The 20,084-nt window shown below is 39.5% G+C and overlaps 2 protein-coding genes across 2 annotated transcripts in view; one reads left to right on the top strand and one right to left on the bottom strand.

Annotated features, from left to right (window-relative positions):
- FUNDC2 (FUN14 domain containing 2) overlaps positions 1–13,705 on the bottom strand; it is a 28,388-nt gene extending 14,683 nt beyond the window's left edge. The window contains exons 1-2 of the mRNA XM_003809958.7: positions 13,424–13,705; positions 6,957–7,107 (exon numbers count right to left, since the gene is read on the bottom strand). Coding sequence (XP_003810006.1) covers positions 6,957–7,107; positions 13,424–13,556 — 284 coding nt within the window. The 5' untranslated portion in view covers positions 13,557–13,705. The remainder of the gene's footprint in view (positions 1–6,956; positions 7,108–13,423) is intronic.
- A 4,032-nt stretch (positions 13,706–17,737) lies between these two features.
- Positions 17,738–20,084, top strand: part of F8 (coagulation factor VIII) — a 185,434-nt gene continuing 183,087 nt past the window's right edge. Inside the window, exon 1 of the mRNA XM_003809957.4 lies at positions 17,738–18,081. Within this exon, the coding sequence (XP_003810005.2) occupies positions 17,939–18,081 (143 nt within the window). The 5' untranslated portion in view covers positions 17,738–17,938. The remainder of the gene's footprint in view (positions 18,082–20,084) is intronic.

Genomic DNA, 20,084 nt, shown 5'->3' with positions numbered 1-20,084 from the left:
TTCAATATATATGAAATATTCAGAATAGGTCAATCCATAAGGACAGAAAGCAGACTGTGGTTGCCAGGAGTTGTAGGAAGGAAGAATTAGGAGTAACTGCTCAGTGGGTACTCAGTTTTATTTGGAGGTGATAAAAGGATTTTAAAACCATATAGAGATAGTGGTTGTACAATATTGTGAATGTACTAAGTTGTACTATTCACTTTAAAATGGTTAGTTTTATGTTATGTGAATTTCACCTCAGTATATATGTTATATATGTACACACATATATAACATATATATTTATATTATACACACACACACAGATACTTGATCCAAAAGAAAGCAAAAAATGAAAACAAAGAACAGATTAAATATCAAGATGGTAATTTTGAACCCAGTAATAACAAAAACAAATGTCCCACTTACAAAAAATATACACTTATGAATAAATCTAGCCAAGAAGGCAAAAGGTCCATACACTGAAAACTATAGAAGGCTGATGAAAGAAATTGAAGACAACACAAATAAACAGAAAGATATTCCATGTTCATGAATGGGAAGAATTAAAATTGCTAAAATCTCCATACCTCCCAAAGCAATCTACAGATTCAATGCAATCCACATCAAAATTCCAATGACATTTTTCACAGAAAGAGGAAAAAAAATCCTAAAATTCACAGGGAAGTACAAAAGACCCCTAATAGCCAAAGCAATCTTGAGCAAAAAGAACAAAGTTGGAGGCATCATCATACTACCTGATCTCAAAATATACTACAAAGCTATAGTAACCAAAACAACATGGTCCTGGCATTAAAAACAAACACATAGACCAACGGATCAGAATAGAGAGCCCAGAAATAAATCCATGTATTTACAGTCAACTGATTTTTGACAAAGATGCCAAGAACACACAACAGGGAAAGGATAGTCTCTTCAAAAAATGGTCCTAAGCAAACTGTTTATCCACATGCAAAAGAGACCCTCATCTCAAACCATTGCAAAAATCAACTGGAATCAGATTAAATACTTAAATATAAGACCTGAAACTGTAAAACTGTTAGAAGAAAACAGGGAGAAAGCTCCATGACACTGGTCTGCACAAATATTTTTTGGATATGACCCAAAAAGCAAAGGCAACAAAAGGCAAAAATAGACAAATGGGATTACATCAAACTAAAAAGCTTCTGTAAAGCAAAGGAATCAACAGAGTGAAGAGACAACCTAAAGAATGGGAGAAAATATTTGCAAAGCATATATCTGATAAGAGATTAATATAAAAGATATACAAGGGATTAAACAACTCAATTGTAAAAATACAACCTGATTTAAAAATGGGCAAAGGACCTGAACAGACATTTCTCAAAAGAAGACATACAAACATACAAATGGCCAATAAATAAGGTATATGAAAAAAATGCTCAACATCACTAATCATGAGGAAAATGCAAACCACAATGAGCTATCACCTCACACCTGTTAGGATGGCTATCATCAAAAAGACAAGAGATAACAAGTGTTGGTGAGGATGTAGAGAAAAGGAAATCTTTGTACACTGTTGGTAGGAATGTAAATTAGTAGAGCCATTATGGAAAACTGTATGGAGACTCCTCAATAAATTAAAAATAGTAGAACTAATAACATATGATTCAGCAATCACACTACTGGGTATACAGCCAAAGGATATGAAGTCAGTACATTAAAGAGGTATCTGCATTCCCGTGTTCACTGCAACTATTCACAATATCCAAGATAGAGACAACTTAAGTGTCCATCAACAGATGGATAATGAAAATGTGGTATATTACATAATGGAATACTGTTCAACCCTTAAAAAGGAAATCTTGATATTTGTGACAACATGGATTAACCTGTAGGACATTATGCTATGTAAAATAAGTCAGGCACAGAAAGACAAATAACAAATGGTCTCACTTATATGTGGAATCTAAAAAAAGTCAAATTCATAGAAACAGAGAATGGTGGTGACCAAAGGTTGTGGGGTGGGGTGGTTGGGGAAATGTTGGTCAAGGACACAAAAATTCCAGTTAGGAGGAAGAAGTTTAGGATATCTACTGTATATCATGGTGACTACAGTTAATAACAACATATTATATATTTGAAAATTGCTATAAGAGTAGGTTTTAAGTGTTCTCACCACAAAAACATGGTAAGTATGTGAGGTAATACATGTTAAATAACTTGATTTAGCCATTCCAGAATGTATACATATATCAAAACATCATGTACGCCACAAATAAATACAATTTTGGTGTTGCTGTTTTGTTTCCTTTTTGAGACTGGGTCTCATTCTGTCACCCAGGCTGGATGGAGTACAGTGGCATGATCTTGGCTCACTACAACCTCCCCCTCCCAGGTTCAAGCCATCCTCCCGCCTCAGCCTCCCAAGTAGCTGGGACTACAGGTGCACACCACCACGCCCGGCTAATTTTTCTATTTTTTGTAGAGATGGGATTTCGCCATGCTGCCCAGGCTGGTCTCAAACTCCTGAGCTCAAATGATCCACCTGCCTCGGCCTCCCAAAGTGCTGGTATTAAAGGTGTGAGCCACTGCACCCAGCCTACAATTTTTACTAGTCAATTAAAAGAATTTTAAAAATAAACTTAAATGTAAATAGTCTAAGCACCCTAATTTAAAGGAAGAGACTGTCAAATTGGATTCTAAAAAATTAACAACCACCTATATGGAACCTACAAGAAACCTACTTTACATGTAAAGACTCAGCTGGGTGTGGTGGCTCACGCCTATAATCCCAACACTTTGGAAGGCTGAGGCAGGCAGATCATTTGAGGTCAGGAGTTCGAGACCAGCCTGGACAATATGGTGAAACCCTGACTCTACTAAAAATACAAAAATTAGCCCGGTGTGATGGTTCACGCCTGTAGTCCTAGCTACTTGGGAGGCTGAGGTGAGAGAATTGCTTGAACCCAGGAGGCAGAGGTTGCAATAAGCCAAGATCACACCACTGCACTCTAGCCTGGGTGAGAGAGTGAGACTATGTCTCAAAAAAAATAAATAAATATAAATATAAAGACTCCACAATACCCTATTCCATGTGCCTCTTCCCTTGGCTGAGTTAATCTGTATCATTTTCTGTTAAAAAAATAAAAAATAAAAAAATAACCCTGAGTGGAACAGCTCTGAGTTCTGTGAATTCTCCTAGAAAACTATCAAACATGACAGTGGTCTTGGGGACCCCTGAACTCTGCAACTAGTAAGTGGCTTTTAGCAAGACTACAATATACAAGATCAATATACAAAAAAAAACTATTGCATTTGTATATACTATACAAGCAATGAACAATGGCAACTTGAAATTTTAAAAGTAATACCATTTATAATGGTATCAAAAATATGAAATACTTAGGAATAAATCTGATATAAGATGTGTAAGATCTACAAAGCATTGCTGAGAGAAATTAAAGAAAACCTAAACAAATTGGAGAGATACACCAATGTTTATGGATCAATGCAATCCCAGTCAAAATCTCATCGGGTGTCTGGCAGAAACTGGCAGCAACCTAATTCTAAAATTCATATGGAGGAGTGTATAAAAACAAGATAAAATTCAGATGGAAATGCTAAATACCTAGAATACTCAAAATAGCTTTGATGAAAAACAAAATTTCAAGACTTGCATTACCTAAGTTACAGTAATCAAAACAGCATGATAATGGCACCTAGATCAATTTGGCAGTACAAAGAGCTCAAAAACATATAGTCAACTGATTTTCAACATAGGTGTAAAGACAATTCAGTGGAGAAAAAGACAGTCTTTTTTTTACAAATGTGGGGACAACTAGATACCCATACGCAAAAAAAACTTGGATTCCTACCTTATACTATATACAAAAAGTAAATCAAAATGGATCACAGAACTAAATATAAAATCCGAACCTATATACAATCTAGAAAAAGCGAGAGAAAATCTTGGTGACCCTGGATTAGGCAAATATTCTCAGACATGACACCAAAAGCTGGAGCTACAAAAGAGCTGCACTTCAAGATTAAGAACATCTGCTCTTTGAAAGGTACAGTTCAGATAATGAAAAGCTACAGAGAAGTAATATATTTGCAAATCACATATCTAAGACTTCTATCCAGAATATTTAAAGAACTCTCACGATTCAGCAGTGAAAGAAAACCAACAACCCAATAAAAATATGTGGAAAAAGATTTGAACAAATAAGTCATCAAAGATATATGAATGGCAAAAAATATGCCCATGAAAATGCTCAACATCATTAGTCATTAGAGAAACGCAAATTCAAACCACAATGAGATACAACTTCATACCCACTAAGATGTTTGTAATCAAAAAGATAATACCAAGTGTTAGTAAGGATGCAGAGGAACTGGAACCCTCACACATTGCTGGTGGAGATGTAAGATGGTACAGGCACTTTAAAAACTGGCAGGTACTTGTAAATTTAGAACATTCACTTACTACGTGACTCAGCCATACTATTCCTAGATATTTACCCAAAAGAAATGAAAGCATATGTTCATACAAAGACTTGTACACTTGTATACAAACTTGAAGTTTTATCTGTAATAGCTAAAAAGTGAAAAAAAAACTCAAATGTCCATCAAAGGTGGATGGAGAAACAGATTGTGGTACATCCATACAATGGAGTACTACTTAGCAATAAAAAGGAATGAACTGTTGATAAACAGAAAAGCACAGATTATCTCAAAATTATTATGGTGAAGGCTGATGCAGGAGAACTGCTTGAACCCAGAAGGCAGTGAGCCAAGATGGTGCCACTGCACTCCAGTCTGGGCAACAGAGCAAGACTCCGTCTCAAAACAAAAAAATATATTATTATGGTGAATAAGAGAAGCCAGACAAAAAAGAATATATACTATGTAATTCCACTTCTAAAAAGAATCTAGAAAACATAATCTATAGTAATAGAAAGCAGATCAGTGGTGGGAGGATGGCATGAAGGAAAGAGCGTGGAATTACAAAGAGGTACAAAGCAGCTTTTGAAGTGATAGGTATGTTCATTATCTTGACTGTGGTGATGGTTTTATGGGCATGTACATATGTAAAAATGTATCAAATTTTATACTTTAAATATGTGCAACTTATAATATACCTATTTATTAAATTTAAAAACTAAGAGATACAGAAAATAGCCAAGATGTTCCTAAAGAACAAGATAGCAGACACACACATACGCATGCACACACACACTCACATAAAGCAGCGGGGAAAGGGATAGCTTTTGCAATAAATTAAGTTGGGACAAATGGGTATTCCACATGGGGAAGAAAAGAAGGAATCTATCACATACTGCGCACAAAAGCAATTCCAGGTGGATAATAAATCTAAATGTGAAAGGTCAAATAATAAAAGTTCTGAAACATCGGGTAGGCAAAGATTACTTAAATAAGCCACAAAAATCACTAACCATTAAGGTTAAGATTGATAAAATTGACTATATTAAAAATAAGATCTTCAGTTCATCAAAAGATACCATAAAATGAAAAGATAACCACAGAATGAGTGAAAATATCTATAATACACACAACTAACAAATGACTGAGAATATTCAGAATATATAAAGAACTCTTACAGCTTAACAAGGGAAAGAATGACAACTTCAGAGGAAAAAAACTAGAGTGGAACTGAAAGAGGAGATCCAAATGGTCAACAAACATACGTAAAAGTCGATCAATGTCACTCCTACTCAGGGAAATGTAAATGAAGCCACCATGAAATACTACTACCTAACTACCAGACTGGCAAAATTTTTATAGTCTGGATTTAACTTGATTACCTCGCTAAGGAAAAATTAACTAATTTTTTAAAAATTTAATAGCCTGGCAAAATCAAGTGCCACCATGTAGAACAACAGGTTCATTTGGTCCTTGCTGGGACTGTAAACTGTTAAAAACAGTTTTGGAACGTGGTTTGACATTATTTAGTGAAGCTGAAGATACCTATACCCATTACCTAGCAATTTCTAGGTACAGACCCTACAGAAATGTATGCACATATACACTGGGAAATCTAATACTCATATAAGCATAGTATTAGCCAAAAATGGAAACAACTCCAATATCAGTCATCAACTGGATATACTGTGGTATATTCACATAATGGAACTCAAAATACAAGTGAAAGTGAAGAAACTACAACTATACACAATGTAGTTGAATATATGAAACATCAGGTTGAGCGAAAAAAGCAAGACTCAAAAGAATACATACTGATTGCATTTACTTTAACTTGGAAAGCAGGTAAACCACAGTATGTTATTTAGTGACATAACTAGTGTTATAACTACAAAGAAAAGCAATGAAATAACTGCTTAATAACCTCTCGAGTTTCTAGGGCGCTAGCCACGTTTTTTTTAACCTTAGCAGTTGTTACATAGGTGTTCACTCTAAGTATTTGCTAAAATGTACACCTGTTAAATGTGCTGTTCTATATTTGCCATATGGTGCTATAAAATTTTTCAAATGTAAAGAGTCTATGAGATTAATGGATTCAATATTCACCTATGAAATTTGCTATTACTTTTTGAATTTATTACAAATGAAACCATAAGCTGTGTCACATTAAGTTATCATCTGACATAGCTAATAAGTAGTTAGCTCCTTATTCTACCAGTTACCAGCTATGTGGCCTTGGGCAAACTAACCTTTCTGAGCCTCAGTTTCTATAAAATGAGGATAGAAAATAACAGTACTAATTCCAGAGTTGTGAGAAGGAAATGAGATATCTATGTAAATACTTCAAACAGAACCTGGCATATAGGAAACAATCATTACGTGTAACCATTAAATGGTACTTTAAGATGATGTTTAGATACATGCTCCACATTAAGTGACCAATTTCACAGAAGCCAATGTGTTTTCACTGGTTAAAGGAGATGATGGTACCTATAACTGCAATACTAAATCATGCACAAAAGACAGTGGACATCTTTCACATCACTTACCATCCAGTGACACCTCCAATGAACAGCTGGGTTGCCACGCTATACTTTTCTGCTGAAGGTCCAGATTCCTGCCCGAACAGCTTACGCCACCATGGCTGCTTCTTAGCAAATTCCGCAAGGTCCAGTGACTCAAAATTTCCCTCAAAGTTTCCTACAAGAAGTAATACGTTAAATAAGAAAATATTTACTTTTATAATAAATCACTACCATACCTAACTAGATTGAGATATTTAAAGAAACAGACATAAATGTAATAAGAAACCTCCAAATATTCTATTTTAAATAGTAAATTTATTCTAAGTTGCAATTTTGGAAAATCAGACTAAAATCAGCAAATACTAATGTCTATATTACAGGGAAAAACCTAGAAAATCTCAAATTAGTCCTCTAGTTTGTCCTCTCAAATTTAAAAATAACAAAAAAGGCTGGGCGCGGTGGCTCACGCCTGTAATCCCAGCACTTTGGGAGGCCGAGGTGGACGAATCACCTGAGGTCAGGAGATCGAAACCAGTCTGGCCAAAATGGCAAAACCCCATCTCTACTACAAATACAAAAATTAGCCAGGCCTGGTGGCAGGCACCTGTAATCCCAGCTACTCAGCAGGCTAAGGCAAAAGAATTGCTTGAACCCAGGAAGCAAAGGTTGCAGGGAGCCGAGATAGTGCCGCTGCACTCCAGCCTGGGCAACAGAGCGAGACTCCATCTCAAATAAATAAATAAATCCAAAAAGACCTACAAAAAACTGCCAGTAATGCATCCCAAATGAAACAAATTTGCCCCTTCTCTTCAGAAGTAACTCAATGCTATTCAGTAATCCACAAATTTTCTAAGTACTACGTGGATCTCCAGTGATAATGAAGATGAGAGGTAATGTTTAATTGAGCTCTTACTATTTACCAGGCAATGTGCTAAACATTAATCATGTACATCTAATTAATCCACAGAATAAGGTAGGTACTACTTATTAACTCAATCTTATAATTAAGAAATGAAGGCCAGGCATGGTGGCTCACACCTGTAATCCCAGCACTTTGGGAGGCCGGAGGCAGGTGGATCACCTGAGGTCGGGAGTTTAAGACCAGCCTGACCAGCATGGAAAAACCCCATCTCTACTAAAAATACAAAATTAGCCGAGGGTGGTGGCACATGCCTGTAATCCTAGCTACTCGGGAGGAGAATCACTTGAACCTGAGGGGCAGAGGTTGCGGTGAGCCAAGATCGCACCATTGCACTCTAGCCTGCGCAACAAGAATGAGACTCCATCTCAAAAAAAAAAAAAAAAAAAAAAAAAAAAAAGAAGGCACCAGGCATGGTGGCTCACGCCTGTAATCCCAACACCTTGGGAGGCCAAGGTGGGCAGATCACCTGAGGTCAGGAGTTTGAGGCCAACCTGGCCAACATGGTGAAACCTCGTCTCTACTAAAACTACAAAAATTAGCTGGGCATGGTGGCATGCGCCTGTAATCACAGCTACTTGGGAGGCTGAGGCAGGAGAATCACTGGAACCGGGGAGGTGGAGGTGGCAGTGAGCCGAGATCGCGCCATTTCACCCCAGCCTGGGCAACAAGAGTGAAACTCCGTCTCAGAAAAAAAAAAAAATGAAATGAAGGTTCCAAAGTTAAATGATTTGCCCAAGCATGGAGAAAGAATTAACAAAATGTCAATCCCTTTCTCTGTGGGAAGATAATGTCAGGCTCCCCTACTATACCCAGCCCTGTTTCCCTGGAAACACACCGCACTAAGAAATGTCTGATATGAAATGTCAGCAATGTACTATTCAAAGCTGTTTACTGTAAAATTGACCTCAAATGATCAACTTCATCTGGCATGGAGTGTGTACAATCTTTTCACACATAATGTAACAAACAATAGAAAATTACTACTACCCATGCAAAGGCAAAGCCATATAAAGGAAACAAAATTTGTTTAAATAAAAGAAATAGAAGCAGGCCAGGCACGGTGGCTCACGCCTGTATCCCAGCACTTTGGAAAGCCTGGGGGACAGATCACTTGAAGTCTGGAGTTCAAGACCAGCCTGGCCAACATGGTGAAACCCTGTTTCTACTAAAAATACAAAAATTAGCTGGGCGTGGTGGCATGTGCCTGTAGTCCCAGCTACTCGGGAGGCTGGGACAGGAAAATCACTTGAACGCGGGTAGCGAAGGTTGCAGTGAGCCAAGGATCGCACCACTGCACTCCAGCCTGGGTGACACAGTGAGACTCAGTCTCAAAAAGAAAAAAGAAAAAGAAACAGAAACAGAACCAGTGATGATCAAGATGCTGAAGTAAGCAAATAACAATGATCAAAAACTGCTCAAAAGATTAAACATATATGTAATTGGAGTTCCAGAAGATTAGAAAGAATGGGATAGAAGTAATATTCAAAGAGGTACACAAAAGTTATTCAGGCCGACAAGAAATGATGCCACATGGAAGTATGGAAATGCAGAAAGGAATGAGACACTGGAATGGGCAAATAGGTGGATAAATCTAAATGAATACTTACTGTACAAAATAATAATTACAGAAATGTTATACTTTAAAATCAAAGAAAAAAATCAGAATAAAAAGTAGAAAATAGGGGCTGGGCGTGGTGGCTCATGCCTGTAATCCAAGCACTTTGGGAGGCCGAGGCGGGTGGATCATGTGAGGTCAGGAGTTCGAGACCAGCCTGGCCAACATGGTAAAACCCCGTCTCTACTAAAAATACCAAAAATTAGCCAGGCATAGTGGCAGGCGCCTGTAATCCCAGCTACTCAGGAGGCTGAGATGGGAGAATTGCTTGAACCTGGGAGGCGGAGGTTGCAGTGAGCCGAGATCAGACCACTGCCCATTTTCCTGGGCAACAAGAGCGAAACTCCGTCTCAAAAAAAAAAAAAAAAGTAGAAAATAGGAATAGAAGGGGATTTCTTCAATCTGATATAGGACATCTATGAAAAATATACAACTAACATCATACTTAATGGTGAAATATGGAACACTTTTCTTTCCCTAAAATCTATTCAACTGTTTTCTGTTTTGTTTTGAGACAGGGTCTCACTCTATCACCCATATCGGAGTGCAGTGGCACTATCACAGATTACTGCAACTTCAAACTTCTGGGCTCAAGCAATCCTCCCACCTCAGCCTCCCCAGTAGCTGGACTACAGCTGTGCACCACTATGACCAACTGATTTTTTTTTTTTTTTTTTTTTTTTTTTTTGTAGACAGGAGGTCTCACTTTGTTGCCTAGGCCGGTCTGGAACTCCTGGCCCCAAGTGATCCTCCCTCCTTAGCCTCCCAAAGTGCTGGGATTACAAGTGTGAGCCACCTCGCCCAGCACTGTACTGGAGTTCCTAGCCAGTGCAACAAAAGAAAAGAAATAAAAGTCAAAGAGATTAGAAAGGAGGTACAACAATAATTCTGTCTTCATTGGCAGATAATATAACGGTGTATATAGAAAACCCAGAAAAATCTACAAAAAGGTACCAGAAGCAAGGTCACACATTATAAGACCAATATTAAAAAGTCATTTGAATTTTTATGTATTAGAAATGATGAATTGGAAAACAAAATAATTTTAATTGCAAAAATTATGTTGTAGTAAATTCAATGAAAGATGCACAAGACCTGTTCACTGTAAACTAGAAAACACTGCAAACTACAAAACACTGCAAAGAAATTGAAGATGACCTAAAATAACAGTGATATACTGTTTATGTTTTGCAAGACTCATTATTTTTAAGATATTCATTCTCTCCATATATTGATCTATATATTCAATACAATCTCAATTAAAACGTAGGTTTTTTCTTTTTTCTTTTTTTTTTTTTGAGATAGAGTTTTGCTCTTTTTGCCCAGGCTGGAGTGCAATGGCGCAATCTCGGCTCACCGCAACCTCCTCCTCCCAGGTTCAAGTGATTCTCCTGCCTCAGCCTCCCAAGTAGCTGGGATTACAGGCATGCACCACCACGCCTGGCTAATTTTTTGTATTTTTAGTAGAGACGGGGTTTCTCCATGTTGGTCAGGCTGATCTCAAACTCCCGACCTCAGGTGATCCGCCTGCCTCAGCCTCCCAAAGTGTTGGGATTACAGGAGTGAGCCACCACGCCCGGCCAAAAAGTAGGTTTTTATGTAATTGACAAACTGGTTCTAAAATTCATATGAAGATACAAAAAAACCCAGTAGTGTTCCAGTTACTTCGGCTGTACTACAAATTACTCCAAAACTTCATGCAGCAAAACAATCATATATTATGCTCTCAGATTTTGTGGATCAGGAATTCAGCCACAGCACTGTGGTTTGTCTTTGTTTCATGTCTGAGGCTTTAGCCAGAAGACTTACAGGCTGGGTCTGAAGACTCTACACTCACACAGATAGATAGGCTGCTACTCTATGTGAGTCAGTCTAGGCTTCCTTACAGCATAGGAGCTGAGTTCAGGAGGTGAAAGTCCCAAGAAAGGGAGAGAGCAAATGCAGTGTTAACTTCCACTGCATTCTGTAGGAACAGGCAGTCAGTCACAAACTCCCATCCAGATTCATGAAGAGGGAATATAGATCCCACTCCTGGGTGGGAGGAGTGTCAAAGTCACTAGGAAAAAGACCATAAGGAATGGAAAATATTGCTGCAATCAGGAAAATACAAACTGCCACAATAATCCTGGGGGCGGAGGCGGGCAAGGGAAAGAGGAGGGTTCAAGGAATTTCAAGGCTTATTATAAAGCTACAGTATAATATACAACTATCTTAATTTCAAGGCTTATAAAGCAATGACATTCAACACTGTCAAACTGACCCAAGGATACCCAAATATAGCAATGGAAGAGAATCCAGAATCCAGAAATAGATCCACACATCTAGTCATTTGATTTTTAATAACTTAGCACCAAGGTAACTCAATGAAGGAAACAACAAATGATGTTAGAACTACTATATATTTGTGTTTCAAAAAAAACTACTCTCAACCTCTACCTTAAACCACACACAAAATATAATTCAAGAATTCATTCAGGATACATCACAGATGCCCATTTAGCAAAACAAAATATGGATGTCTGAGTACCTGGGTACTCCATGGCCTCTCAAGTAGTTAAATAATTTATTTTTCTAATGTAACAACAAAACATTACAGTTTTGTTTTAACGTAATTTGACCAAGCCCCTTAGATCAACAGGTGGCTCCACTGGGGCTGCAGTGAGCTATGATTGTGCCACTGTGCTGTAGCCTGAATGACAGATCTAGTCCCTAAAAAAGGGAGTAGGGGGGAAGGTAGATTAAATGCGAGATATTTGGTCAGTCATTGGTCAAACACTGCTAAGCACTATGACAGACAAAAGTCAGCCAATAGCTTCGTTTATGAGCCCACAAAATCAATGATCACAGTTATTATGTGATCACCACTGTGATAACAATTGAAACTCATCTTAACCTCAAAATTTCTCACAACAATTTCCTAGGTGCAAATACCTGATCAACCTGTAAGAGCAGTCTGCTCTTATAAAAGTCAATAAGAGCAGTCTGCTCGGCAGGAAAATACATAATTATCACATTGCACATTCCACCTTCCCAGAGTCATCTAAAATTTAGTGGCGTGCTGGCGAAATGCTTAACAGTCGGCTTTAGGCAAGGGCTGATTTGTAGTGTAGCCAATTTCCATTGCGTATTCATTCATCGTGAGCATGACATTACTGAATTGTGACACTACTGAACCCAGAGTTGGGAAGAGACGCACAGTAGAGCACCATAGTATAGTATCTCCTCCACAAAGATACAATAGATGTATAAATAACCTCAAAAGTAAAGTAACAATAAAACATGGTAAATAATAAAAGTGATGAGTTTTTAGTATTTTCACTGCCTTTGTTTTTAACATAATTTACGTAATTTTACGTTTATATGATTTTCAATGATGGCTCTGTTGAGCAATGGGATCCCGTGAGTCAGTACTAAATTAAATACAACCTAAACATTCAAAATAGGGTAAGACGCATAACTTAAAGACGTGCTCCACTGCGAATTACACGGAATCTTTGACTATGCCGACTAAACAGAAGGCTATTCCTAAGTACCATCCCATATGTGCTAGTTTTTCAAAACCAACAATAAAGCAGTTGGGGAGGTGCCTTGTACACAGAATGACGCCACGAGGCATCTGAGATGAACGTCCAAAGGGACAAAGAAGCCAGACCGCTTCCGAGAACAGGGACAGAATGTCTTCGGGCTTCTGCTGCCGGGGGCGGCGCCGGAAGGCTGGGTGAGCTCCACTGGAGACGACACCCCGGGGTGGTTAGGCCCCAGACACGCGCGTGACCTTGGCCGGACCCTGGGAGCGGCTGAGCCAGGGGCGAGCCCCGAGCGCCCTCCCCGTCCCCGCGCCGCTTGGACTCCCCGGGGAGCTCGGTCGCGACTGGCGGGCGCGGAGCCCTTCCCCTTCCGGAGCCCAGGAAGGCGGCTCCCCGCGGCGCCGGCCGCGCGCGCGCCCGCCCTTACCTTGACTGGACGCGGCCATTTCGGTGAGCTTGTCTCGCGAGGACACACGTAGAGGATCTGCGCGGTAGGCCGCGGAGTGGCGCGCAGTTGTCGCCACCACTTGGCTTCCGGCACGTGGGGCAGATGTTTCCATTCCCACGGCGGCAGCGGAAGAGGGAGGGCCGGGCGCGCCGCGGCTGCTTCCAGTCTCCGCAGGCGGCTACATCACAGAGCTCAGCGTGCGGTGTCACAGGCCCCGCGGTCCCGCCCAACAGATGCACCGAGATGCGCGTGCGCAGAAAGCATCCGGGGGGTGAGGCTCCCTCCCTCGCTCTCCCTCTACTCCCGCCCCACTCTCCCCCACTTTCCCCCCTCCACCCACCGCGGCCGTCGGGGCTCGCTCGCTAAGTACCTGGAGGCGAGTTCCTGACGCGACTGCGACTCAATCCTCGCCTGGTGAAGAATATTTTACCTATGACTCACTGAAAATAAAGACGGCTGAGTGACCGTGTTTGTTCATGTAAACATTGAACAAATATTTATCGGCTTCTGCGATGTGTCCTACTCTTTTAGTGGAGGAAGACACATTTTATTTATGTATTTAATTTTTCTTTTGAATTTTACATGCGAGTTATACTTAATAAAACTCACTTCAAAATATACCTTCAACAGAAAATCCAGCAACAGTTTCTATTATGTTAGTTAAAACAGCCAGTCTTTTCCTTTACTTTTAAAAATTATTCATAAATGTAATTAGTGAATTATAATAAACATTGACATCTGATCCACTGCTTTAGGAGTGACACAAATGAAGTTAACTCAGGCTATTTTCTTTATAATCATTGTGCTATTGTTTTCTTTTTCTTTTCAATTATACTGCTTAATATAGGATTTTGTGGCACCATAGGAGTTGAGTAAAAATGAAAGGAATAAAAATATACCTTATCTGGCCGGGCGCGGTGGCTCACGCCTGTAATTTCAGCACTTTGGGAGGCCGAGGCGGGCGGATCACGCGGTCAGGAGATCGAGGCCATCCTGGCTAACATGGTGAAACCCCGTCTCTACTAAAAATACAAAAAATTAGCCGGGTGTGGTGGCGGGCGCCTGTAGTCCCAGCTACTCGGGAGGCTGAGGCAGGAGAATGGCGTGAACCCGGGAGGCGGAGCTTGCAGTGAGCCGAGATCGCACCACTGCACTCCAGCCTGGGCAACAGAGCCAGACTCCGTCTCCAAAAAAAAAAGAAAAAATACGTTATCTATGAAGATTTCCAATTTGATTTCTATTTATCACAAATGGCCACAGTACTCTTTTGTACTTTACCACATACCATATTGTATGCAGTCATTATTTGTGAATATGTAATTGATAATATTGTAGGTTTTAGAGAATCCTTGAAAACATGAAAATTTGGTAATGGGGTCTATTTTGATTATTTATTTATTTATTTATTTTATTTTTGAGACAGAGTCTCGCTCTTGTTGCCCAGGCTGGAGTGCAGTGGCGCGATCTCGGCTCACTGCAAGCTCCACCTCCCGGGTTCAAGCGATTCTCCTGCCTCAGCCTCCCAAGTAGCTGGGACTACAGGCACGTGCCACCATGCCCGGCTAATTTTTTGTATTTTTAGTAGAGGAGGAGTTTCATCTTGTTAGCTAGGATGGTCTAGATCTCCTGACCTCGTGATCTGCCCGCCTCGGCCTCCCAAAGTGCTGGGATTACAGGTGTGAGCCACCGTGCCCGGCCATATTTTGATTTAAAATTTAGCAATAATAGATAATATTTTCAATCAAGTAAGCCCTTGGGCCAGGGAATGCTATTCCTTAAAAAGTGCTTCTATCAATATAGCCTCTGACTCATTACTTTGGTAATTTTTTAATTGTATTTCATTCCTGATTAACATTCCCACCCAGATTATTAATTATACAATCTGTTAACTGTAGAACCTCAAACATGTTGGATTGTACTGTATTTGTCTGGAAGACACATTTTTAAAACATTGTAATCGCTATAAGAGAAGCACTGGGAAAGAAAGGAGCTTCTATGCCTGCAGTGCCTGAGGAGCCCTTTAACAGTGTGCCCCGCCCCTAAGCTACTCATGCAGTCATCCCCATCCCAGTTAGTCAACTTTATTCCAAAAAACTTGGTGTTCCAAATTTTTCCTTCTCAAAGCCCACAGATCCAAAATTCATCAGCAGTTCCCACAAACGTTACCCTCACAATGAATCCAGCCATTCTTCACCCTCTCCAGTGGTACCATCATAGCCCAAGCCGCCACCATTTCTCACCCCCGGTTAACAGGCCACCCTCCTTCTACCCTTATCCTGCTAGAGTTTGTTTTATCTACAGTGATCAGAAAGATCAGCCTAAAAGATAATTCTGATCACCACCCTCCTCCACTCACAACCCGGCCGTGTCTCCCCATTGCCCTCAGTGTAGAAGTCAATGTCCCTTTGCTGAAATGCAACCTTAGTGAAACTTTCCATGACTAACCTCCTTTAAAATTGCAACCTGGTCCACCCTTACTCCCCCTTACCCCACTTCTCTTTTTTGCACAGCGCTTATTTTACCTTCTAACATACTGTATAGTGTACTCATGTATTATAATTATTGCTTATCATCCCTCTTTCAGTTGCTTATATTTTTCATCAATGTGTACCCAGTGCCTAGGACAATATCTGTCTAGGACAAATGGGTAGTTATGTGGCTGTAGGCAAGCCATTTAACCTCTCTGTACCTCAGTTACTTTATCTGTATCCACTTTGCAGTGTTGTCATGAGGATTAAATCAGATAGCCTATGTGTAGCACCTGGCAGTGAATTTATCACCCTGTGCTGTAACTGTCTACTTTTCTGTCTCCTCCATTGGACTGTCATTCCCAGGGTGTTGGGAACTGGGATTTCTTCATTTCTGAGGCATAGAAGTATAGCATAGTGGTTAGGAGCATGACTTCTGGAGCCAGAGTACATGGGTTTGAATGCTACCACTCACAAGCTGTGTGGCCATGGAGAAGTTGCCTAACCTCTCCGTGCTTCAGTTTCATCACCCATAAAATGAAGGTAAGAATAGTACCTGTATTTAAAAGCACCTAGAACAGTTCCTGGCATATAGTGTCAGCTGTCATCTCTGCATCCTTGTACCTGTCAGAGAGGAGTGTTTATCAAAGGGGCTTCTTGCTGCCTGTTTCCAAACCAGTCGACAATATACCAATTGCTCCCTAACACATTCTTGTTTGTGCAGAACTGAGCTCAATGATAACATTTTTATAGCAACCCTGATCAAGTTTCTTCTCATAATCTCTTACGCTTTGAGGCCCCCGCAGGGGCCCTCACTCTCCCTAATAAACATTAACCTGAGTAGGGTGTTTGAGCTCACCATGGCTACATTCTGATGTAAAGAGATATATCCTATACCTGGGTCAAATGTAAACAACCTGGAAAAGTGTTAGGTTAAAAACAAAACAAAATAAATAAATGAATAAATGCCAGGTGGTTATGAGTGCTATTGAGAAAAATGAAGCCAAGAGGGATATCAGTGATGCAGGTGGGGGTAAAGAGCTTACAACATAAATGTGGTGTTCCATATTTAAACCTCATTCAATAGGGAAGATTTGAGCTGAAATGTGAAGGAGTTGTGGGAGTGGAACTACGTGGAAATCTGGGGGAAAGGTGTTTTGGGTAAAAGAAATAGCAAGTGTTGAGGTCCAGGGGCATGAGTGTGCTTGATATTTTAGGGAAGAGTAAGGAGACCAGTATAACCAGAGTGAGATGAGACTACAGAGGTCAGGAGAAAGGGCATGCAGACCATGTGGGATGCTCTAGGACCTAGGCCATGGTAAAGATGTAGGGTTTTACCCTGATGGAGGTCAGAAGCCATTGGAGGATTCTGAGAAGAGGAGTGACAGGACTCGCTTTATAGTTTTAAATTATAACTATAAATTATAGTTTTTAAAACAATAGTTGCCTAACCTCATGTTATATGTAAAACTACAGTTTTTAAAACTATAAATTCCTCATACTGGCAGCAGTGTGAGGGGCAAGGGCAAAAGCAGAGAGACTAACAGGTTGCTGGTTACTCTTGCTAGTGCAAGTGAATTCTAGAATCTTCGACAACATCCAGAACTTCTCTTGCTGCTGCCACTCAGGAAGAGGGTTGTAGTAGGCTAGGAATAGGAGCACAAATTAAAGCTCCTGTTCACTTTGACTTCTCCATCCCTCTCCTCCTTTCCTTAAAGGTTCTGATTAAAGCAGACTTATGCCCCTACTGCTCTCAGAAGTGAATGGGTTAAGTTTAGCAACCTCCCTTTTGCTACTTCAGTTCTTCCTGTGGCTGCTTCCCACTGATAAAAAGGAAGCAATCCTATCGGTTACTGCTTAGTGCTGAGCACATCCAGTGGGTAAAGTTCCTTAAAATGCTCTGCAAAGAAATTGGGACTTTTCATTAAATCAGAAATTTTACTTTTTTCCCCTCCTGGGAGCTAAAGATATTTTAGAGAAGAATTAACCTTTTGCTTCTCCAGTTGAACATTTGTAGCAATAAGTCATGCAAATAGAGCTCTCCACCTGCTTCTTTCTGTGCCTTTTGCGATTCTGCTTTAGTGCCACCAGAAGATACTACCTGGGTGCAGTGGAACTGTCATGGGACTATATGCAAAGTGATCTCGGTGAGCTGCCTGTGGACGCAAGGTAAAGGCATGTCCTGTAGGGTCTGATCGGGGCCAGGATTGTGGGGATGTAAGTCTGCTTGGAGGAAGGTGCAGACATTGGGTTACGATGGTTGTGATGCTACCTGGGCCCCAAAGAAACATTTCTGGGTAAGGTGTGCACACATCTGTGTTATTAGCAGAAATGCTAACTGCCAATTCTTTTCATAGGTCTGACCTATTTGTTGATATTTTGTTCTGTTTTGTCCATTGCTTCTCTTCGTCATATGCTGCTCCTCCAGAATCTAGAGACTGGAGTAGAGGGAGGGTGAAGGGACAAAGACAAAACTTCCCTCCGCCTGCCCAAGCTTCCATAGAGAGAATCAAGGCAATGAAATCCAATCAATATCACACACAAGTTTCATGTCTGGTTCTCTTGTGTGTACATGCGATGTGTGTTTTTATAATATCTTTTCCTACTTTGGGTGTAAGGATAATATGAGCCTTGAGTTCAGAAGCTTTTCGTGTTTTGGGGGTTCTGGTGCATTTAGGCAGAGTATTAAATAACTTTATCAATATTGTCTATGGTCATCAGTTGATTCAGATTTTTCTACCTCTTCTTCAGTAAATATTGGTATATTTTGGTCTATACTTTCATAGAAAGCAATCTACTATCCCTAGATTTGATAATGTATTGGTATCAAGTTATGTAAGAGTCTCCTGTGATTTTGTTAAACTGTTCTGTGTCTGTAGTTATATTTTCTTTTTCATTCCTTATGTTGTATATGTTCTCTTCCTCTCTTTTAAAAATAATATTTCCAGGAGTTTTCTTGATTTTATTGGTCTTGTCAAGAATTTTCTTTTGGTTTGATTTATCAATCTCTTTTTTCTTTCTGTTGTATCACTTTCTGCTTCTACTTTCATTGATTTATTCCTTCCTTCTAATTTCCTTTGGATCATTTTGTTGTTAGATTTTTGCTTCTTGAGTTGAATGCTGAAATCATTTATTTTATATTTTTTTGTCTTCTTTAAATGTGTATTATAAAGATTTAAATATAATACATAGATTGTGGCTGTGTAAACATTAAATGTGGTCATGTTGTACATACTTTATAGTCTTTTTGGTTCTTTCTGTTTGGCTCCCCACCCTCTTTCCACATCAGTCCCCTTCTCCCCCACCTCAGCTTGGTAACCCCAGTATGATAATATATATTCACATACACATACACACACACAAAGGTTTTCTTGGACATTATTTGTTTTATAAAATTGGGACATTATACACACATTTCTCACTCATTAACACGTACTAGAACTCTAAGTCAATTGGTATAGCTTTAATTCATTATTTTTATTGGCTATATAAGATTCTATGGTATGGCTGTATCACAGTTTAGTCAATATGTTCACTTTATTCCAGTTTTTGGCTACTATATCCTATATCATTACATACTGGTGCTTTTACTTCTGTTGAACAAATTTGCAAGAGGAATATTAATGGAACGAAGGGAATGTTTCCTTCTCAGTTTTAATTTCCAAAGAGGTCAGAACTTTTCAAACATTTCTACCATCGAAGTATGAAAATGGCCTTCTCTCTGCATTCACATAGCGATAAGTTTTATCCTGTTTTTAAAATTTGCCAATTTTACAGGTGTAGAGTGATATTGCATCATTACTTTCATTGTGTTATTTTTATTTCTAATAAGTTGAGCATCTTTTTAAATGCTTGTTGGCTATTGGATTTATTTGGGGGATTTAATTAGTCATATGATTTGCCCATTATTCTTTGGACTCTTTCATTTAAAAAAAATTATGAGAACCCTTTTATTATTACAAATATTAACTCTTTGTCATGTATATTGCAGTTTTCCCCAAGATGTATTGTTTGTCTGTTGACTTTCTTATAACTTTTACCAAAACAGTTTTTAATTTTTATAATCAGAGATATCTTTTCTTTCATATCTTCAGAGTTGGCAAGGTTGGTTAAAAATGTTTCCCACACCTCAAGATTGTACGTGTAGTCTCCCAGATTTTCTTGCAAGATGT

This window comes from Pan paniscus, chromosome X, assembly GCF_029289425.2.
Source record: "Pan paniscus chromosome X, NHGRI_mPanPan1-v2.0_pri, whole genome shotgun sequence".
NCBI lineage: Eukaryota > Metazoa > Chordata > Mammalia > Primates > Hominidae > Pan > Pan paniscus.
This window is presented reverse-complemented; position numbering and strand designations above follow the sequence as displayed.